This window comes from Meriones unguiculatus, chromosome 11 (assembly GCF_030254825.1).
Source record: "Meriones unguiculatus strain TT.TT164.6M chromosome 11, Bangor_MerUng_6.1, whole genome shotgun sequence".
Classification (NCBI taxonomy): domain Eukaryota; kingdom Metazoa; phylum Chordata; class Mammalia; order Rodentia; family Muridae; genus Meriones; species Meriones unguiculatus.
The window spans coordinates 99,095,125-99,118,823 of NC_083359.1; the positions used below are offsets into that span (position 1 = coordinate 99,095,125).

A 23,699-nucleotide genomic window follows, 5' to 3' on the forward strand; every position below is an offset into this window, starting at 1 on the left:
AATTCTTAAGAAAACTTTTTCAGAGATAGTGATAAACTTTATCACTAACGTATTAACTGACATTTTCTAAAAAGGTTCAAAACAGAATTTATAAACACTTAAGTTTCTTTTGTACATGTAACTGCATCAAAGAATTTATGTAAGTTAAATGACAGTGAAATATGGACAAATGACAATACATATAAACTGATATAGAACTGACATTTTATAATTATATAGTATTTTCCTCAAAAATTTATAAAAATACATACCAAAATTAAAAGTACTTGGGTTAAAAAACTGCTCAGGAGGTGGGTATGAAGGAGGAACCCCTCGGCTTAAACTTCTCTCATGTACTAATATGTCCAAGATGTGATGTGGAGAAGTCCTACTTACAACTGAATCCAATGACCACAATGCAAAATAAGAGCAATTATGCAGAGATTCTCCTGATCTAAAAGAAAACATTTAAAAGTATTGTGACACTGATCAGCTACACATGGCCATATCTGAGGGAGAAGGGGCGAGAAAACAGAATAATCATACCTCAGTGAATCTGGCATCTGTGCATGATACCAACGATTTATGTCAAAAAGTCCTAAATATACAGAAGGCTTTCCCTGTCCATATATATTCACTTGCCAGGTAAAGACAGAGACACTGGTATCAGGGGAGAGAGCTGCAAAAGAAAACCCCAACTACTTTTCAAAAACAGAAAACAGAACCTAAACGTAAACCACAACAGAATCCCAGTAAGATTTAATTCATATTTCAGCATTTATCAAACCATTTTTCAAGTCTCACTTAGACTCTGATATTACTCTTTAGCTATTAGGATGTTCTCATCAGAACATTCTATCTTTACTTGTTTCAGACAACAAAGTACAGTTTCTGGGAATATTCCCCCCCCCAAGATGGTACACAGCTAGCACCAGAAGTTAATCCAGTACCCAAAATGAATATTCTTAAGCACTGAGGTTTAATTTTTTAGAGGAACTTAGCTTAGCTCTAACCATACAGGGAAGGCAAACACACACAAATACCTAGACCGTGGCAAAAGGGCACCAGAAGGGGCCTCGGCAGGGAGACAAAAGTAAAAACCTCAGACACCACTAAAGGCAACTGAGAGGAAGATGTCGAGAGAATAAGAGAAATGACACGGTAAACTGACATGTTCATTTGGATGTAAAAACAGAATCACAAACTAAAAAGTGGGAAATATGACACTGGGGCATCCATGGGATGAATGAACTTAGCAGAAGAAATCTGTGACATAAGAGTATCACCTACAGAAGGAGAAACAGGACTAAAAATGCAAAAAAAAAAAAAAAAAAAAAAGTTAAAGGTTTAAAATATCTACCCCAGGATCTTTACTCAGAAGAAGGAAATTAAAATAAAAGGGGGTGGGGGATGTGTGTCAAGGTAAACACAGCATGGCTCAAAATGACAAACTGTACTAACTAAAATGGAGAAATGGAGACTACATGTTGAAATGGATTCAAACACTAGCTCATGTCTCAGTTCTGCAGTTCTGTATGGCAATCCAGAGAGCAAGAAAGATCTAAAAGACTGAATAAATGACATAACCAGGATCTTAATTTTCAACTTAATTAATCAGTATTTCTGACATAAATGTTAAGTCATCACACAAATAGTTAAGAGTATTTACCAACCTTCTCTCATACTTTCTTCCCTGTCACCATGAGACGGAAATCTCTCTATACTCTGGCATCCCAACAATTTGGTATTACTAGTCTGTCCCCTTAAGGGGAACATGCCACCTGCTAGATCCAGCGTGTATCTTTCTTCGCAGTATTCTAATCCCTGCAACATAAAAATGCACAAATTTTAACACTATTCTAAATGTAAGTATTTTAAAATCAAACATTCCTATATTAAGTTTTTCCACACAAAAAGACTTAAAAGATCTAATCACTCTGAAGGCCATAAAAGTATAAACAACAATAAATGTAGATACCAAGCTAGAATTACATTCTCAAAAATGATTACCAGTAACTGTTCTGCAGTTGTATAAAATATGAGAGCACTCACACACTACTAGCTGGAGTACAAAACGGAACACCATAAGCAGCAAGTCTATTTCTGTGTTAAGTCAATTCTTAAGAATAGTTTTTTTGCTCAGTTTTGTTTTGAGACAAGGTGTCTCTACGTAGTCCTGACTGTCCTAGAACTCGCCTTGCCTCAAAAGAACTGAGTATTGATTCTTAAAAGAGAAACTTTTGCTCACTGAACAAGTATAGTTTTTACCCACCCACCCCTCCCTCTTTTCAAGTCAGGGTCTCTCTGTGTAACTGACTGTGCTGGACTCACTCTGTGGACAAAGGTGGCCTTGAGCTCCTAGAGAATTACCTGCCTATGCTCAGTGCTCACATTAAAGCCACGTGCCACTAAGCACAGCTTAAAATTCTCTTATCACAGATTCCCTTAAAATCTAACAAAAGGTTGAGATGTTCCCAGAAAAAATTGTAATCATTACAATTCATATTCCCTAAAATCATCCAGATACCTAAACATTTAGTTCAGAAAGTCTGTTCTAGAGTTTAGAAAATATAGCTATTTGTAACACTTTTTTTTTTTAATTTTGGAAATTCAGTTAGACAAATAAGTAGTCATCTTCATGTATACACCCTGAAGTTATTCATGGTGTACTTTCTGCTTGATATATCAGAATAAAGTTAGGAGCATTTCTTCTGGGTAGTACAATTAGGTAACAAACTTGGGGGGAAAAAAAACACCTAGAAAAATTTACAGTGCTGCAATGGCAAAATAGGTGAAGAGCATTAGAAAGCTCAAGCTCATTAACCTATTACTTCTTCCATTACAAGATGAATACAGCCTTAAGTTGAACATGAGAGTAATGTTATTTTTTATAAGAACACAAAATAGACAAAAATAATATTCTAATAACCACTTACCTCATATAAGATTTGCCCTGATGCCAAGCATTTTCTATCACCAAAAGCGAGCTGAAGCAGATGCAAACTCAAAACATCCCCTTCACTGTAAGAAAGAGAAATTACCCGAGACACTAAAACATGGAGCCTACATCTTATCCTCCCATTTTTTTACATAACACATTGAATGCTGATGACTAACTGCAGTTGTACAGAATAGATTTTATCTATTTATTCAATATTTTTTCTCAGACATTCCTCTCTCAATAAGTGTATTTTAGTTATGTATATGGCGACCTAAAAAATAGCAACTGCCTTCCCTACCTTCCTTTGTACCACACTAACTCCTGGACAAGAAGAGTATGTACAGACTCATCCCATGGCAAGTGCAGCGAACATACCTTCAGAGACATGCCCTCCACTCTTATAAAGATCACACCCTATACAAGAAGAGGGCTTTGCAATAAGGACACGAAGCAAAGGCACCAAATAAATCAGGCACAATGCACACACAGCACAAGGTGTAGAGCTATCACATTATGACAGTGGTTAATATAATTCCAACATTTCAAAAGAAACAATGTGTTCCAGTTTGACTTCTTTACTGCTTGCTCTATCTTCAGCCTCACGACCCGCGTTTTTAGAAACAACAGGCATACTAACCTATCTTGTGTGGACTGAACAGCCCATAAGTAACAGCAGTTACGAGGATCATTCTCAGGTTCTTGAAAGACAACTGCATAGACAGGAACCCTTCCACCTTCTAACTGTGTATAATACCTAAAACAAACAAAATAACACACTGCTTATTTTCAAATTAAAGTTTAAGGTTTGGAAGAAAGTACCTCTTCTAAAAATCTGGGTTAAAGAGACACTGTACAGTTGCCTACATTCAGTGCTTTGGGGGATATGGCACACAATGCACGCCATTCCTGTCATTCTCAAAGAGCACCCTGAGAGGCAGAACAGCTGCCACAATAATCCAACCTGTTTGCTTTTTCAGAGTCTCAGGTCACCCAGGTTGCTCGCAGACTTGCCGCACAGCTGAAGCTGGCCTGACACTCACCATTCTGCCTCCGTCTCCATCTCCCCAGTGCTAGAGGCACGATACCCCGCTGTCCCTTGCGTTTAAAGTCAATTTTCTACTATGAAAAACAATAGATGAGGGCCCATGAGATGTCTCAGCCCGTAAATCATGTGCTACCAAGCCTGATGGCCTGACTGCAGTCCCCAGAGTCTACATGGTGTAAGGGGAAGAGACTCCTGAAATTATACTAACCGCCATATGCACTGTGGCACATGTAAGTCTCCCTCCCCTCACGATTTAAAAATTAGGGACAAAAAAGGCAATCAGTAAGAAACTAAAGATATCAGCTAAAGAAACTAAATATATCAGCTTTATAAGCATGATAAGCCAACAAATAAATGTAAAAAAAAAAAAAAAAAAAAACAAAACCAATGCTGTAAATGTAACATTTTTCCAGATGCTGTTTTAGCAGCAATTCAAAAGTGGAGCTAGTAAAAGGTTGACATGAACAAGAACAGAGAAGGACAACCTATGAGAAAGACAAAATACCCAAGAAACATACCAACATAGCTGGGGGAAAATAAAGGGTAAAGAAACTTAAACATCTAATAGACACGGGCCTATCTCTTACCTAAAAACTACAATCTGGTATTTCATTTGCTGCTTGCTTCATTATCACAAGCTGCTTTAGTTCCATGCAAATTTCAGTTCAATTACATTTAAGGGAAATTTAACAGCATAAAAAATTTACTAAGTATTCAATAATTGACTTTTATTAAAAAAAATACCAAGAACACTTAAACTGTTGTTATTAATAGAGTACAGAAGTCACACTACACACATACGCAGTTTATTCACAGATGTGCTTGATCAGCAAATGGGCTATCACAATTACTGTAATGCCCTCACCCTTTTGTCTTTCTTCTCTTTGAGCTAAGGTACTCTATAAAGGCCAGGGTTGTATGGACCTTGCTTTGCTGTCCATGCTGGGCCCCAATCTTGATCCTCTACTGATACTTTATAAACTCTGAAAGAACCAACCTAAATTTACATTCTGAATAATTTCCTTATCAAACTATGACGTATTAAATTATACACACAGTCATTTTTCTTATACTAATTTTCAAATATCTGATGCATTTTACTTAAAAGAAATGATTAATCATCAACTAAGAGAAAAAAAAATTATACTTACTCTCTTTTCATGCTTTTCATGTTCCAGAGTGCTAAGTAGCCATCAGAAAAACCTACAGCAAGCTGATTTGTCCTGCTAATATAGCTGAGAGTAGAAATGGCTATTCCTGATGGGCTTACTAACTGGAAACACAGGTGGCGCCCTTCTCTCATCACACTCTCTCTGATGTGTGGTACTTCAGCTGGAATACCAGTGATAACTTCAAGGTCTAAAATAAAAGACAAGTAAGATTAAGAAACTAAGTAAGGGCCAGCAGAGTTCAATTCCTAGATTCCACATACAGGTGTACACTGGGGACTGTCAAGATGGCTCACTTGATAAAAGATACCCGTCACTAAGGCTTACTGACCTGAGTTCAATTCCTTAGACCCACATGGTAGAAGCAGAGAACCATCTCCTGCAAGTTGTCCTCTGACCTTCACATGTACACAATGACACATATACATGCACACAAAATATAAGATTTTAAAATAAAGACAGGAAGGAGAGAACTGAATCCAAAAGGATGTCCTCTGATCTCTCCACACATGTATACAACTCCAGTTCCCAGAGTACCTAACACTATCTTCTGACCTCGACAGGAACCAAGTATACGCAGGAAAAACTCACACATAAAAATAAAGTAGATCCTTTTAGTATACATATGGAAACAAACCATTAGCCTTTTATCATTTCTTCCTTTTCACTTTTCTTGAGAAAGAGTCTCATTAACTAGGCTGACCTGGCCTAGAGCTTTACAGATTCTATGCTACCCTGATCTCATTCGTAATCCTGCTGCCTCACCCAATCTCTACATTTTTCAAAGTCTACTTTACTATATCGACATTCCAAAAAAGTAACGTGACTTATCCAAGAAGACTACAGTGCCAGGCACACACAACAGAAGAAATTTCTATTTGAAAAATATTAGGAGGCAGATATCTTGAGTTCAGAGACAGCCTGATCTACAGAATGAGTTCCAGGACAGCCGGGGCTACACAAACCCTGTCTTGAAAAGGCAAAATTTCCATTATGCCACACACTGAAATGCTCGGTTTTTGTTTCCCAATAAAAAATAGCTCAATTACCTGATGCCTCTACTTCATTTTGACTACATGACAAGTCATCCAAACACAGGTCAATCAGAAGGATCTGTCCAACATCAGTTACTACAGCTGCCACACCAAAAAGCCATCGAAGACTTGGATGTAAATGCTGAGTGCTTGCGCTGGCTCCTCCGTGATTAATTATAGGCTCGATAGCTGTTACCTAGGAATCAGAATATGTGATTAGAAGCTAAATCAAATAAGATTTGATATCAAGGCATATTAGTAACTTAAACAGACTTAAATATTATTTTGAATCTTAATTTGTATGATATCTATGAATGTTAGAAAATGGAAATTCTCAGATATACTTCAAAATTATGCTATTATATCAACATAATAAAAAATGAAAATTAGGGAGTTGAGATGGCTCAGAGGTTAAGGGCACCGGCTGCTGAGCACTTCCATAGGTCCTGATTTCAATTCCCAGCAACCACATGGTGACTCCCAACCTTCTCTAAGAAGATCTGGTACCCACATCTGATATGCAGGCACACATGCATGCAGAATACTGTATACATAATACATAAATCTTAAGAAAAATGAAAATTAACTGATGTTTATTGATAGCATGGTCTAGGCTAGTCATTTGTTAGCTAGCTCATTTTGTTTACATAATTTTTACTGAAATACATGCAATTATCTGTTTAAAGATGAAATAGACTGAAGCTTGGAACACAAACTTAAAAATTGTAAGGCAGAGAACTCTGTGAATTCAAGGCCAGCCTAATCTACCAAAGAGATTCCATGACAGCCATGGCTGTACAGAGAAACCCTGTCTCAAAAAGACAAAAACAACAGCCCCACACATTTGAACGTTTAGCCACCACACAGTAGAACTGTTTGAAAGGATTAGAAGGACTAGGAGGTATATCCCTGTTGGAGTAGGTATGGCCATATTGGGAGAAAAGTATCACTGGGGGTGGGCCTGAGATTTTAAAAGCCCACAACAAGCTCAGATTCTCTCTCTCCTTTGATTGTGGATCAGGATGTAGATAGCTCTCAGCTATTTACCTACCATGCCTGTCTGCCATGCTCCTTGCCGTAATTATAATGGGTTAAGCTTCTGAAACTCTAAGCAAACCCCAATTAAACGTGTTGCCTTGGTCATAGCGTATCTTCAGAGCAACAGAACAGTGACCAAGGTACTTTCCAAATAACATAACACCAAAAAAGCCAATGTTCACAACAAACAAGATGTTGTGTTTTTATCAAAGGTGTAAAACCAGAGTTAGAAAATGGCTCAGCAATTAACAGCAATGGCTGCCCTTCCAGAGGTGCCACATGATAGCTAACAACCATCTTTAATTCCAGTTCTAGCAGATTCAATGCCCTGTGAGTACAGCATGCACACACTACACAGACATATATGCAGGCAAAACATGCATAACACATTCAATTTTAAAATCTTTTTAAAGATTTATTTATATATTATGTTTACAATGTTCTGTCTGCATATATACCTGAACTCCAGAAGAGGGCACTAGATCTCATTATAGGTGGTTGTGAGCCACCATGTGGTTGCTAGGAATTGAACTGAAAACCTTTGGAAGAGCAGCCAATGCTTTTAACCTCTGAGCCATCTCTCCAGCTCCTTTAAAATCGTTTTTAAAAAAGATTTTATTTTATATATGAGTGCGCTATCTGCATGTATGCCTGTATGCCACAAGAGGACATCAGATTCCAGTATAGATGGTCGTGAGCCACCATGTGATTGCTGGAAATTGAACTCAGGACCTCTAGAAGAGCAGACAGTGCTCTTACCTGCTGAGCCATCTCTCCAGCTCCCTCAAAATCTTGAAAGGGGTACAGACTGTCTAAATAAGTTATAATCTGCTCTTTTTTTAAGACAGGGTCTCACTGGGTAGCCTTGGCTATACATAGTTGAATGATGACTCTTGCCTTGAACTCAAGAGACCCACCTGTCTCTGCCTCCTGAGTGCTAGGATTAAATGAATGTCCTACTGTACCTGGTCATCTTAAATTTTTGAGGGGCCAGTAAAAAGCAGACAGTAAAGCTACTTGCTGCCCAAGGATGTAAGCCTGACAACCTGAATTTGATGCCTGGAACCCAAATAAAGGTAAAAGGAGAGGTAGGTCTGAGTCCCACAAGTTGCCCTGACCATCATATGAGCACGCATGTGCATGCACACCCCTCATGCCCCTAAGTAAAAGATTTGAACTGTATATTGAAGGTGATCATTACATGAAAATATATTAATTGTAAATGTAAAGTTCAATTAGTTTTTAAGGTAAGAAGAACATCTTATAAGCTTTCAGCCTGGAAAGGAAAACTATCAAGGAATCTTAACCAGTACATACCCTTCCAGGAAGAACAACTGCTTTGACCACTCTTGATATGCCAAGGTCATAAAGACAAAGAATGCTGCCGTCGGCTTCTTCCAACCCTATTAACAATCCAGTTCTCTTATGCCAAGAGAACTCTTTCACTGCAAGGACTACAGGGCGCTGTTCATTTACTCCACTAAATCTGTATGCAGACAACCGCTCTCCTGTTAGAGAGTTTACAACTTCAAGTTGCGGGCCACAAGCTAAGCATGCTAGTCCGTTTTTTCCTATGGAGGGAAAAAAGAAGCAAAATTACTGATTATAATATCACTGCAACATAACAAATCTAGTAGTTAGCTCTTTTATAACCCTTACTTTATTATACAAACTATTACTAACCCCTCCTGAATTGAAACCAAAGCACAGTGTTCCTCAAAAAAAATAAAGAACTACAGCAGTAAAATCATGCAGTAGAGACCACATTGGTGCCCAAATTCATAAATTTATTCAACACAATCTAATGTTATCTAGCCACTAAGCAGCAACCAAAAAAAAGAGAGAAAAAGAGAAAGCAGATATTGTGAAATGATACACACTAGTTGGTGACTGTGAAAAGAATGGATTAAGAGTTTCATCTTGTAAAGTGAATAACTAAATTAAAAAAAAGTTTCATCTTACAGAGAGAATATGATTTACTTATTGATGGGTAGATATGAAGTATAAAAAAAAGAATTAAGAAAAGACCCTATACTGGACATTGGCACTGCATGCTTATAATCCCAGTATTTACGAGACTGAAGGAGAACTATATAGTGAGATGTTTCAAGAAATTCAAACCAAACATCCTACATTTCCACATGAGCCACTAGATGAAGGTAACTGCTCTGTTACCATGAAGATGCCCATTATTCTGTAACTATTTTTTCTAATGGAAAACCTACCAGGAGAGGGAAGGTTCATGAGACCCAGAAAGTAAACAAACTGTACACAGCTGAGAAAGCTTAAACTTGCAAGAGTCATGGGTTCTCTTCCTGAGAGAAAGAAACCAACCAACAGAACTGACAACAGATTGTAAATTGTATAGAGGACTCCAGGGAAGCAACTTTCATGAGAAATCACCCAGGTTGGGGATGGCTTTTCAATGATGCAGCTGCCTTTGAGTCACTTCTTTTTCCTGTAATAGCCATCACTCACACTCCTATAATTCCAATAAATTCACAAACCTAGTGTAATTGTTACTTTGGTCTGTTGTAGGTTACTATCTGTATAAGCAGTAAGTTCTATGTCCCCAGGAAAAGCCCCACACAAAAAAATGCACCCACAGACAGCTAGACGCAAGAGCTCCTAGTTGAGGGATACTATGTACTGGAGACCAGAATGCCAGAGGCTCAAGGCTCCTTTTTTTTATTTTTTATTTTTTTATTTAACTTTTATTAATTACACTTTATTCATTTTGTATCCCCCCATAAGCCCCTCCCGGTCCCACCCTCCCTCCCCTCTCTGCATGCATGCCCCTCCCCAAGTCCACTGATAGGGGAGGTCTTCCTCTCTTTCTTTCTGATCTTAGTCTATCAGTTCTCATCAGTAATGGCTGCATTGTAATCTTCTGTGGCCTGGTATGGCTGTTCCCCCCTCAGGGGGAGGTGATCAAAGAGCAGGCCAATCAGATTATGTCAGAGGCAGTCCCTCTTCCCATTACTATGTAACCCACCTGGACACTGAACTATCATGGGCTACATCTGTACAGGGGTTCTAAGGTTATCTCCATGAATAGTCCTTGGTTGGAATATGAGTCTCTGGGAAGTTCCCTGTGTTCAAATTTTCTTGTTCTGTTGCTCTCCTTGTGGAATTCCTGTCCTCTCCAGCTCTTACTATTTCCCACTTCTTACATAAAATTCCATTCACTCTGCCCGACAGTTGTCCATAAGTCTCAGCGTCTGCTTTGATAGTCTGCAGGGCAGAGGCTTTCAGAGAAGGCCCTCTGTGGCAGGTTCCTAGGTTGTTTCCTGTTTTCTTCTTCTGGCTTTCCGAGGCCCTCTGTAGCAGGTTCCTAGGTTGTTTCCTGTTTTCTTCTTCTTCTGATGCCCATCCTCTTTGCCTTTCAGGATGGGGATTGAGCATTTTAGTTAGGGTCCTCTCTCTTGCTTAGTTTGTTTAGATGTACAGATTTTAGTGGGTTTATCCTATGTTGTATGTTTATATGAGTGAGTATATACCGTGTGTGTCTTTTTGCTTCTGGGACAACTCACTCAGGATGATCCTTTCCAGGTCCCACCATTTACCTGCAAATTTCATGATTTCCTTATTTTTCATTGCTGAGTAATACTCCATTGTGTAGATGTACCACAATTTCTGCACCCATTCTTCAGTTGAGGGGCATCTGGGCTGTTTCCAGCTTCTGGCTATTACAAATAAAGCTACTACAAACATGGCTGAGCAAATGTCCTTTTTGTGTACTTGAGCCTCTTTTGGATATATGCCTAGGAGTGGTATGGCTAGATCTTGAGGAAGCGCTATTCCTAGTTGTCTGAGAAAGCGCCTCAAGGCTCCTTTCTAAACTTGCTATGTGTGCATCAGGATCACATTGATTAGCCTTTCTATTCTCAGGTACACAGATTAATACCTACTTAGAGTTTTTTTGCAATAAAAAGCTGTCATGGAGCCAGGCGCAGTGATGCACACCTGTAATCCCGGGAGGCAAAAGCATTCAAATCTCTGAGTTTGAGGCCAGTCTGGTCTAGTTGGTGAGTTCCAGGACAGACAGAGCTACATAGTGAGACCCAATCTAAAAAAAAAAAAAGAGAGAGAAGAACAAAAAGAACAAGAACAAGGAGGAATCTGCTGCTTTGGTACAGTTCTGTTGTACCACACAATTCAAAAGAAAGTATATATTAAGATGGGATAGGGGAAGTTACAGTGCCATTAGGTCCCATTAGGTCTGCAGCCAACCAGGACCAAAAGTGGACCTGTTCAGTAGGTATTAGGAGGACAATCTTAGCACAGCGCAGGCCCAAGGCCCTCACTTAGAGTATCTCCCTCTAGCAGCCCACAAATGTAGCAAGAAGCACACAGAGGAGCCACTGCAGTGGTAAAATTGAACAATTGAGATTTTGTTAAAAAATAAAAATAAAACTAACAGAAACTAATATATATTTGTCTTACAAACCAAATTGGTAATTTTTCTGTTTTTGCTGAGTGTGGTCACTGCACACCTTTAATCCCAGCAAAGGCAAGCAGATCTCTGAGTTTGAGGCCAGCCTGGTCTATAAAGCAAGTCCAGGACTGCCAGGGTTGTTACACAGAGAAACCCTGTCTCAGAAAAACAAACAAAATTCTTTTAAATAAGTATCTATTTTATTTATGTGTGGGTGTGTTTTGTCTCTATGAGGATATGAGATTGCCTGTGGAGGCCAGAAGAGGGTGATCTCGTGAAGCTGAAATTACAGGTTTGTGAATGGCTGAACAGCCCAGCTCCAGTCCTCATGATTAAGCAGCAAGTGCTCTTAACTGCTAACTCCCCCCCCGCCCCCCAGCATTCATGTGTGTGTATGCATGAGTACGGGTACGGGTTATCGGTGTTCAGAGTAACGGAAACTAAACTAGGACCATGAGAAGGGCCAGCAGCAAGTGTCTTACCACTGAGCTCCAGTCCCAATTAGTGACTCATCAGCAACCTTATTTACCTGCAGCAAACTTTCCACGAAGCACAGACTCTAATGTTATCTCATCTTCTCCAAGAGCTTCAACAGTCACTTCCGGGAACTGCAGGAGATCACTAGTCACTTGAGCAGTTAAGTCTTGCATACTTCCACTGTAAACATTTTTAAAAAAATAAAATTATCATGATTATTTGTTCTATTGTACAGTACATTTCATTATTTCTCATCAGAGTGAATATGAGGGAAAGCAAGTCACATACAAAAGTAAATAAAGTGAAATAATTATACACATATGGGTTCAACATCTATAAAAATCAATTTCCTAAGAAACTATTTCTTTCAGGCAGCCTTAGGAATATATTCACAAAGCCAGATGTCCTGAGGATATCCTTTATTCCCGTTCTGTGACAACGCTTCTGTGTAATTCACCTCACTGCCCAACCTTCAGAAAGAGCAACAACAGACAAAGCAGTAAACAGGGACAGGCCCATACTAAGAGTTACTCTTTTCCATACTTTACTCCTTTTCCTTTTTGTATGCTGGGATTGGCCCAGTGCCTCTAAACTAACATCTTCAACCCTGAAAAAAAGTTTGTTTTTCAAGGAAAAAAGAAACCTAAATAATGTCCAGATTCCCCAGAAACTGCAAAAACGGAATCTGATACCTATCTTTTACTAGATAGAAAAAAAAAATCTAAATTATAATCTTTAAATCTAAATCTAAATTATAATCCTTAATTTCTACTATACAGAAGACTAAAGTCCCTTCATTTGTAAATAACCACTTCTGTTGTAAGTAACCAAAAAGTAGGGCTGGAGATACTGCTTTTGGGGAAGACGCTGGTTTGGTTCAGCCACCAACTTAAGTCCAGTTGCAGGGGAGCCAATTCCTTCTGACTTTACAGCACCAGGCACCAGCGAGTGTGCGTTTCACATGTATCCATGCAGGTAAACACCCATTTGCAGAAAACAAAACCAAGAGTTCTGGTTAAACAGAAAAATATCTTTCTGAACGAGATAAAAAGCAGAGCAGAAAGGGAAAAAGGGACAATGAGAACTGAGAGACAAGCTGACTTTGGTCTTGAATGTTAACTATCAAATCTAGTCCTGGAGACCCTATCTTGTTCCAAAGAGGCAGACTCCTCAGCTAGACATGGTGACAGACCTATGTTCTTGGTATTTGGGAGGAAAAATGAGGAAGATAGCCACAAGTTCCAAGACAGTCTGGTTTACATTCTAGACAAGCCAAGGTTTTACAGCAAGACCCTCACTAAAAATAGAGAAAGCTCAGTGCTATACCAGAGCTTAGCCTATGCTGTCAGAATTACTATACAAGGTCATTAAACCTGTTTCCTCAGCAACAGCCTGAATGTCCAAAATGGTAAAGCAGGTTAAAAAAAAAAATCACTTGAAAGAGACAGCAAGACTAAGGTTAACAGAGAGGGGGAGAAAAATACACTAGATGAATTCAGTCATGATTTATAAATTTCAGGGCTTATAACAGGAAGTATAACAAAACAGGAAAAAGACTAGGAAGTTTGGAATGAAATCCAATCTGAATTGGCCTACTACTATTTGCAATTAGAGAAAAAGGGAGAAGAGCTTGCTATGTAGCATAAACTGCCCTCAAACTCTAGGACATCCTTCTGTCTCTCCTTCCTGAGAAATGGAATTAAAGGTGTATGCCATCATACACTGTTACAATAAACATTAAGATATAATTTTAAAACCCCTCAATATTCTGCATCTCTTATTTTGAAAATATCACTATTTCATTATGAAGAAAATTTATAAAGCTAAGAAATTAAATAACATAAGCAAGTTTCTGGAATGAAATATTCACATTACCAAAGTAATATTCACATTACCAAAGTAACTGAGGTCTACTGACCAAAACTGAACTCTAAACCTATATATTAAGTATCTGGTCTAAAAAAGTGGATAAATTCTTTCCATTTTAATACAAATATTAACCACTCATTGCTTTACTTTTTGTTTAATTTTTGTCTTCAGACAGGAGTTCAGGAAGCTCAGGCTGGTCTTGAACTTCTCATGTTTTCTGCTTCCATTTGCCACATGTATGATCCTGCACCAACATTCTTGGCTATCCACTTTTAAAACACTGTACTGAGAAAGATAGAAGCCAACAAAGGGCAAGGAAGAACTACACTCTGACCTCCAGAAGTTTACATTCTAGAATAAGCCTCCAAACATTAAACGGCTTTTCACGAATATGAGAGCCCAGGCCTGGTGCTTACTTTGTAAGGCTGAAAACAGAAAATCTGTGAGATAAGACTGAATGGATTAGACAGGCTACAGAGACCTTTAAATCAACCTAGAGAAGAAACACTTTATTCTTGGTAGTCCCTGTACATTTACAAAGTGAGGGTCTAAAAAGGATAATATTTTGTTAAGTGGAGATCTGTGCTCCAACTGTAAACGTTTACAAAATAAACTGCACTAGAAATTGGTAACAGTTTACTACCTAGTTACTCTGTGGCTCTGGCCAGTGTGTGATCCCAGCTATTCCAGGGGCTGAGGCAAGGGGAGCTCAAATTCGGAGATGGCCTGGCTACAAAGTGATAACTGTCTCTAAGAAGATCTTAGAAAGTAAACAGAGTAAGTAGCTCAGTGGCAGTTCCCGCGCCTAGCACGTGTGAGGTCACAGATTTAACCCCTAGAACCAATAAAAGTACAAACTAAATCACAAGATATGGTCTCCCCATACCTGCCATCACCGCCCGAAATAAGTAAACTCACCCCAACACCTTGTCTTAGGAGAGGCTGACAGTTATTTAAAGCTCACTGAAGACAGTTCTTAAAGCCCATGGATCCTTCAAGATATCAAGAACAAAACTCAAAAGTACCTTTTGTTCTTATTAAAAAAAAAAAAACCCACGTTCTTTCAAAATCGTCTCCTCAATTAAAAACAAAACAGCCCATCGGCTTGGACTGGACCTCGGTGGTGGAGCGCGAGCTCAGTACGCGCTTCGATCACTGGCCTCAAAAATAACAACGCTCACTTTCCTGTAACAAACACACCTCTACAGAATGGATGCCGTTTGCTTTGGGAACCAAAAATCAACCGATCCCAGGCCGGGGACACGGCTGGGCGGTACAGCGCTCGCCTGGCGATGTGTGAGGACCTGAACGCGGTCCTCCCTCCACGGTACCAAACAGAAATGTTCCACAAAGTCAACAAAAGCCGCCGGTCTCAACAGACCACAAGTAGCTATCCATTCAAAAGGCACAAGTAACAGACGCCCGCAAGAGTCAGCCGAATCGCCCCCAACCCTCGCAGACCAGCCCCTGACTCGGTTATCCTAAACGTCCCGTACCAGACCCATTCACGACCCGCATTCGCGAGTCAAACTTTCTTCCCCGCCCAGGGCTCACCCGAGCCAAGCACAGGACCATGTGGAAGGCACACCAACGCTGGAGAGACCCGGAGGGCCCGCGGCTGCCAGCGGGGAACGCCCCAGAAAGGTCTCCATCGCCCCGCTACACCACGACGGCTCGGGGTCTCGAGTCGGGCCCGCCCCGGGGGGCTGAGGTGCCGCCCACGGGCGCGGGAGGTGAGCGCGGAGACGGGACTCTGCCGCCATGTGCCAGAGCTCGCCGCCGAGGTTATGTAACTAACGCCCGAGCGCTGGAACGAGCCGCACCGGTCGCGGCTCGCGGACGCCGCTGCCCCGCGCGGCGGAGCACCCGGCCTAGGCCCGGGCCTCGCCGCCCCGGCCGGCCCGGCCTCGGCACGCGGGCCTGCGGCTCCCCGCCCTACCTGAGCCCCGCGGCCCAGGCCGCCGACTGCCGCGGCGCCGCTGCTTCCGTGCGGTCCGTCACAGCATCTCCCGGGAGACACGGCCCGGCGCGCGCCCCCGCCCGCGGAAGCCGCTCCTCGCTCGGCCGCTCGCCGGGCCCCCTCAGGCCCCGGTGGCGCCTCGGCCCAATCCCGGCTTCCAACTCCGCCGCTGCCCGCGCCGCGTCCTCCCCGCCGGCGACTCGACTTACTAGGCTGGCACCGCGCAGGCCGTGCTCTGCGCAGTACCCCGGGCGCACTGCCCGAACCCCACACGGAGCCTCTCCGCCGAGGGAAGGAGCGCGGCCAGGGCGGGGAGAGGAGCGCAGATCCCGCTGCGGGGCCGACTTCTCGCGAGGGTTCCGGCCTCGGGTGCCGACTCCGCGGGAATTTTCAAACCTTCCCTAGTAGGCCTGGCGGAAAGGGAGAAAAGGGAAACTGCGTTGGGAAGAAGGGTTCATTTACGTAAAGCAGGGCCTCCCCGCCTCCTGGGAGTAGATGTGGGGGGAAAGACTACAAGTCCCACCGTGCTTTGCGCGATGGGCGTGGTGTGGGCGTGGCCGGCATCGGCGAACTAAGGTGGAGCGTAATCCTGTGGTCCGTTCTGCTGGAAGCCAAGCAATAATCATTCTTCTTTCACTGCTACATTGCTTTCGTGTTTTTGCGTTTTGTGCTCCAACTTTTCATGCAAAAAGCGTACCTCAGACTTACTGAGAAACTCTTACTCGTTTTTTTTGTTGTTTGATTTTCTGAAAAGCAGTATGCTTACGTCGCCTAGCCTAATCTTTTGTCATGTATCTGGGTGGGGCTGGGAGTACCCTGCTGGCAGAGCACGTCCTTGGCATGCACGAAGAAGCTCTGGGCCCCATTACACCAAACCTATGTTACCTTTTTGATTGGTTAGTATTGAGAGACCAGGAGTTAGACAGACCCCCTGATAGGGAGATGGGCCGTGGCAAATTTCCAGGATGGCCAGCTTCTTCCCCAGCCTCCTGACTTGAGACAAAAACCTGAGAGGTTTTGTCTTCTTCTACCGGCAGGACCCCTGCTAATGCACTGGTTTAATAAGTTCAACGCCTAGTCAGGACATGTCACACAACAGTAGCGGGTCAACCAACCAATCATCCTGTCTGTCTTCAAACTGACCAGCCCTAAAAGAGGGGAGGAAGACTCTATAAAGGTTTTACAACCTCTAGGCCTCAAGAAGAGATTGGCTTTTTCAGCCTCCCAACCTCCCTCCCCCTGCTTTTCAGAGGGTCTTTTTCTCTGTGTTTTTTTCTGCTTGTGTGTCTTTCCTAGACCCCAGGAAACCCCTTTCTTAAGTGCTAATTCTGCTTTTTTTTTTTTTTTTTAATTTTTTTTCATTTGGTTTGTTTAAGCAGAGTTTCTCTGTGTAACAGCCCTCACTGTCTCACAACCCTCCTTGTAGATTGGATGGCCTTGAACCCACAGAGATCCTCTTTGCCTGTCTCCAGAGTTTAAGATTAAAGGTGAACCACCTTTTAATTCTTTTAACTGCAGTGAAAATGAATCCAAGTTTGGCAATCCTGTAATCCCAGCACTCTGGGAGGCAAAACCAGGTGGATCGATGTAAGTACCAGGTCAGCCTGTTCTACACAGAGAAACCCTGTCTTGTAAAAACAGACAAACAAAAAAGGAATCCAATCAAGATCCCTAGACTAGATCATTTTGGGGCACCTATCAGGGGTTTCTTCTATAGACTATCAGTATCTCTCTTTAGGCTAGTCCTAGCACCAAATACTTTTCAAACAAGTAAAATAGAATGCCTCTTTAGTACTGAGCTGTAAATAAAGGATTATAAAGAGGTAGAGAGCCAAGGCAGAGTCAGAAGGATCTCTGTGTTCAAGGCCTACATAGTGAGTTCCACTGGACTTGAACTCAGGATGACCTTAGTGCTGGGATTAGAGGCATGCACTCCCTCCCTGGTTTTAGGTGGTTCTCAGGGTCAAATGCAGGCCTTCATGAATGCTAAACAAGGATTCTAACATCCCCAGCCATCTTTCTTATGAACTAATTTTTTTTTATTTGATGTTGGGGGTTGAACCCAGGTCTTCTACTCACCCTGAGCCCCATTAAATAGACGCTTCAAACAAAAACATGCCTTCACGCTATATACATGTTAGTTTCCCTTTAGTCTACATTCCCACCCTTCGGAACACATTTCCTTGAGTGTCAGACTTCTTGGTAGTAAGAAGACATGAATTTTTCAGCCTGGGAATTCTGCTTTGGTGACAGGGAGATCAGGTGACCTTTCTGGGCATTAGTTCATTAATCATCTGCAGAACAAAGGGGACTAGAACTCTTTAGACTGCCAAAGTCCCGGGGATGGAGGGGGTGGGATGGGGGAGCTGGAAGGATAACTCAGCAGTTAAAAGCACTGGCTGATTTTCTAGAGGACCAAATTGAATTTTTTTTTTGTTAATCTGTTTGTTTTGTTTTTCAAGACAGGGTTTCTCTGTGTAGCCCTAGATGTCCTGAAACTCACTCTGTAGACCAGGCTGTCCTCATATTCAGAGACCCTCTTTCCTCTGCCTCTCTAGTGCTGGGATTAAAGGTGAGCACCACCAAGGCCAGATCCAGAATGGATTTCTAGCACCTCCAGGGTGGCTCACAACCACCTGCAACCTGAGTCCCAGGGATCAAGCACCTTCTTCTGATCTCCAGTGGCCCCAGGTACAAATGTGGCACCAGGTACACACATGCAGATAAAAATACATATACACATAAAAAATTTAGATAATTTAAAATAAAATAATTAAAAATCCCTTTAGATCTGTCCCATCATACTTAATACCCAATCAATACACAGTCTTTCAGATCTTCTGTCATCACCAACATGCTGATTTTTTTTTCTGTGATTGACTATCAAATGACTGAACTGACTGTGCCCGTCCTGTTTCCTGAGAATAATTTCTTTGCTTTTTTTTTCCCCCAAATGTGCTTTGCTTTTTTTCATCCTTTTCTCTCCCCCACCCCGTTTTGTTTTATTTTCTATCACTTACTTATACCCACACCTACCATTTGTTTGTTTGTTTTAACACAGACTCTTTCATCTCCTGGAGCCAGGGATGACTTTAAGTTCCTGGTTTCCCCACCCCCAGCTCCTGCATGCTGGAATTATTGGTGTGAACCCTCCAAGAAGTTTTCTGTGATGCAGGGGATTGAACTCGGGATGCCAGACAGACCCTGACGTCCTCTCCCCAGCTCTGTTGATTTTTTAGACATGTTTTGCTAAATTGTCTTAGGCTCCCCCTGCTACTCATTACATGTCATTGCAGCTGGCCACCCATCTAAAACTTAATGTCCCTTTGCAGCCAGCTCAAGCTTTCCTTTCTGTGGCACATCCTCTCCCTCACTTCAACCCACATGCTAAGAACTCGCGTTGGAAGTATACAGTGTTATTTCATGCCTGTTTCCCTTTTTGCCTCAGACTCTCTCCACCCACCTACCACCCCCATCTCCCAGCCACCCCAGAAGCACAAGCTGCACCCTTTGAAAATTCTCCCTGGCTACTTTTTAACCTTAATTACGTTGTACGCTTAATTTCCAATGTAAAGCTCTTCAACCATTCTTCCCCTTTCAGTCACTTAAGCATGTACCCGATTATTTTAATGAGTTTTAAAAGACAGTAATAAATGTCAAGTGTACAGAGAAAAATGTAGGCTTGGTAGTTAATAGTGACTGTAAAAAGGCACATTAAATAACTTAAGCATTTCTTTTATGTAATAATTCACTGTCTTTAACATGCTTGGCATTTATCAAGATTACTTGACTGTGACATGCTTCATGTGTATCTTGTATCTCGGAGTGGGCCCCAGCATAAACTTGGGTAAACACCGCAACACTTTCTCCTTTTGGAAGAATGTAAACCCTGGGCTGGTTGACGTGGATCTGGAGTTCTGACCACTCACCAGGCTGAGGCAGTAGGAGAGCCAACTCAAGTTGTATCTGAGCTATAGAATGAGCTCAAGTCTAGCTTGGACAATTTAGTGAGACACTATCTCCCCCCATCCCCCAGACAGGGTCTCTCTGTGTAGCCTATGCTGTCCTGGACTCCCTTTGTAGACCAGGCTGGCCTCACAGAGATCCTCCTGCTTCTGCCTCCCAGAGTGCTGGGATCACAGGCGTGCGCCACTATGCCCAGCTGAGACACTATCTTAAAAACTCAAAAGTTAAAAAGGGTTAGAAAGCCAGAAATGATGACTTACGCCTGTAATTCCAGCACTTGGGAGTCTGAGGCAGGGTGATTGCCATTGGTTTGAGGCCCACCTATGTTCCAGGATGGCCTGATGTACAGAGCAAGACCCTGTCTAAAGAAACAGAATTGTTGTTTAGCATGTGAAAGGGCTGAGGATATCTTGCTGGTGGAGTGTTTGCTTAACATGTTCAATTGGACCCTAGGTCCAATGCACAATTCTGAACAAAGAAAGAAAAGAGGAAGAAGGTGATTATTTGCAGCTAAACTGGGTTTTAAAGCTTTTCAAGGCTTCCAGCTACATGATTGTAATTGGATTACTTCCCTTTCTGAGACTTTTCTCAGCTAAGGAAAGATAATGTTACCTCTGCAGGATTCTGGCAAAGATTAAGGGGGAGCGGGTACCTAATTCATTTCCTTTTCATTGTAACCATGGTTCCATATAAAGCTAAAAGGCCTAGAAAATGGCGATAGCTAGTCCAGGCCCCAGTACCTCCATGGAGTATTTTATTCAAGAAACTATGTTTCTGTTTCAGTACTGCTTCTGGAAGTGACTGACAGCCATCTTATTTGAGAGAACTTAGAACCTCATTCAAGTGGTGTAAATTAAGCTCTGTTTGTTTGGCAAAGTGATAGAGAAGACACTGTTACTCTATCATTAACAGCAGAAACAGAGCTGCTCTGTCTGAAATAAAGATAATGGTCTTTATTCTAACAGCTACATTTTCATCATTTTCGTAGAGAATATGGGTCACAGCAAGCAATTCCCACCCTGGATTTTGCCAATTAACAATTCAGCCAGCGGGTGAGCGACGAATCCCGTTTTTCTTGTCATACTTCTCATAATGATGAAATGGGCAGCTAAAACAATCATTTCATGAACGAGCAAATATCAGTTTCATCATTCAGAACAAAAACACGTGATAAGATGGCTCAGAGGCTACTGCTCTTGCAAAGGACCTGATTTCTACTCACTCTGTCAGGCAAGCCCCCTGAGGCTTCAGCTCCGGGAAAACCGGAGGCCAGAGGCACCAAGGACCCTTTCTCCTGTGCACGTACCCCCACTAGCAAACACAGCGTTTGAAATAAATCTTAAAAATATAAAAGGGAGCTAGGCATAGAGGCACACACCTTTACTCCCAGCAGCACTGGCGAAGCATAGGCAGGCAGATCTACACGTTGAGTTCCAGGACAGCCAGGTGTGTGTGTGTGCGTGCGTGTGTGTGCCTGTGTGTGTGTGTGTGTGTGTGTGTGCGCGTGTGTGTGCCTGTGTGTGTGCGTGTGTGTGCCTGTGTGTGTGTGTGTGTGTGTGTGTTTCTCTCCATAATCTAAACATGTTAGATCTCTAGAGCTATTCTAGGCAGAGGACCTCATTCATTCTATAGATGGGAAAAACGAACTACGATCAGCACAGTATTTTGATTTGTGTTTGTTCTCTACCTGCTCCTGAACTTTCTCTAGCTCTTTTCTTTTTGTCTGTTTATGTTGCTCTCTTCATTCATGTTGGAAACCGTATGAATTTATCTGGAGATTTGTAACTGTACACAAACATACAAACACAAATGTATCTCTCACACAGATGTGTCACACATACATACACACACACACACACACACACACACACGCACGCACACAGTGTTAGTGGGATAGACTGGCTGGCTAGCAAGTCCCAGGCATCCTCCTGTCTCTGCTTCCCCAGTGCTAGGATTACAGGCACACAGCTTTTATGTAGGTGCCAGGGCTCAAACTCTGGCTAACAGGAGCAATGCTAAAGAAGTAATTTTTTTTTTTTTTTGGAGGGGGGTAGATTGAACAGAGTGGTGATTGTGGGAAAGTAACTAAGCATTCAGAGAGGCTCAAGGAGGTCTATTTATACAGATTTTCTGTTCCTTAACTGTCGCCCTGTAGTGGGAAAAAATGGCTCTTCAGGGCTGGAGAGATGGCTTGGAGGTTGAGAGCACTTACTGCTCCTGCAGAGGACCTGGGTTTGGTTCTCTGCACCTACAGGCAATGTACAACTACTTGTTCCAATTTGAGGTGATTCAGTGCTGTCTTCCGGTCTCCACAGACATGTGCACGCATGCTGTGCATGTAAACTTGTCACCCATACATGTAAATGAAAAGTGCATACACAATTTAAAGCTGTATACATTTTTTTTTTTAAAGAATGTTTCTTTTAGCCGGGCGGGATGGCACAGGCCTGTAATCCCAGCACTTGGGGAGGCAGAGGCAGGTGGATCTCTGTGAATTCGAGGCCAACCTGGTCTCCAAAGTGAGTCCAGGACAGCCAGGGCTACACAGAGAAACCCTGTCTCAAAAAAGCCTAATTATCCTACAGAGCCCCAGAGCTTAGGTGTCACCAGGATGATAGAGTCAGACTTCATCTCTTCAAACCTGACTAAACTGTAGGCTGGGACATATCAGTGCATTCTTTGTTTTTGCTTTTAGTTTCCTCTTAAGTGCTTGAGACAGACCCCCAGGGTGCTAGAGAAGTACTGTGCAGTGTGGCCACACCCAGCCTATCAGTGTCCTCATCATTATTACTTTTACATGTTTATTTTGTATGCATGTGTGCGTTGGCTAGTTTCATATCAGCTTGACCAAGCTCGTCACCTGAGAGGAGGGAACCCCAACTGAGAAAAATGTCTCCTTAAGATAGGGCAAGCCTATAGAGCATTTCCTTAATTAGTGACCGATAGGGGAGGGCCTAGCCCTTTGTGGGTGGAGCCATCCCTGGGCTGGTGGTTCTGGGTGGTGTAGGAAATTAGGCTGAGCAAACCCTGGGGAGCAAGCCAGCAAGCAGCACCCTTCGGCTGCCTCCAGGTTCCTTCCCTGCTTGAGTTCCTGTCTTGACCTCCTTGAATGATGAACTATGACGTGGGAGTGTAAGCCAGATAAACGCTTTTCTCCCCACATTACTTTCGGTCATGGTGCTTCAGCAATAGTAACCCTAACTAGGACAATGGGAGCGGGGAGGGGCGTGCCAGTGTGTAGAGTTCAGAGGGTAACTTTTGGGAGTCCATTCTCTCCTTCCACTCTGGGATCAAACTCATTGAGGCTTTCTCCACTGAGCCATCCCAGCAGCCCCCAGGACTCATCTTTATTTTCTGTCTCCAGCTTCTCAGACCCACACTTGCTTCACATCACTGTTTCATTAGCGCTCAGGGCCCTGGTAGTTAATGTTTTTTGAGGAAACAGTACTGCAAGTCTGGTTCATTAGCTGCAAATTGCGCACTTCCTGAAAACTCTGTCTCCAAGGAAACCTAGGAAAGGAAAAATACAGTGAGAAAATGATGGAGAGGAGAATTGCCTAACAGCCCACCTAGGAAATAGGTCACCCACGTTAAAGCACGCCTCGCATCAAGTGTATTATACGGAGTCTTAGCCTCTTTTACCTCTAGAACCATTATGCTCCTCCCCCTCTGTTCTGAAAAGGTCTCCTGTAGCCCAGACTGCCCTAGAATGCACCGTGTGGCCAGAGCTTGCTCTGAATCCCTGCCTCCTGCCTCCATCTCCCTAGTGCTGAGGTTACAGGC

The 23,699-nt window shown here is 42.3% G+C and overlaps 1 protein-coding gene across 4 annotated transcripts in view; it reads right to left on the minus strand.

Moving 5' to 3' along the window:
- Positions 1-16,306, minus strand: part of Ahctf1 (AT-hook containing transcription factor 1) — a 53,983-nt gene extending 37,677 nt beyond the window's left edge. The window contains exons 1-10 of one of the 4 annotated variants that reach the window (XM_060364785.1): positions 16,160-16,306; positions 12,174-12,301; positions 8,524-8,777; positions 6,184-6,364; positions 5,117-5,324; positions 3,558-3,674; positions 2,916-3,000; positions 1,653-1,803; positions 526-658; positions 252-433 (exon numbers count right to left, since the gene is read on the minus strand). In XM_060364785.1, the coding sequence (XP_060220768.1) occupies positions 252-433; positions 526-658; positions 1,653-1,803; positions 2,916-3,000; positions 3,558-3,674; positions 5,117-5,324; positions 6,184-6,364; positions 8,524-8,777; positions 12,174-12,294 (1,432 nt within the window). In that variant the 5' untranslated portion in view covers positions 12,295-12,301; positions 16,160-16,306. Of the gene's footprint in view, positions 1-251; positions 434-525; positions 659-1,652; positions 1,804-2,915; positions 3,001-3,557; positions 3,675-5,116; positions 5,325-6,183; positions 6,365-8,523; positions 8,778-11,172; positions 11,276-12,173; positions 12,302-15,544; positions 15,564-15,929; positions 16,138-16,159 lie in introns of those variants that run through there. The other 3 variants (XM_060364784.1, XM_060364782.1, XM_060364783.1) reach the window with 3 other exon arrangements.
- Between the last annotated feature and the right edge of the window lie 7,393 nt (positions 16,307-23,699).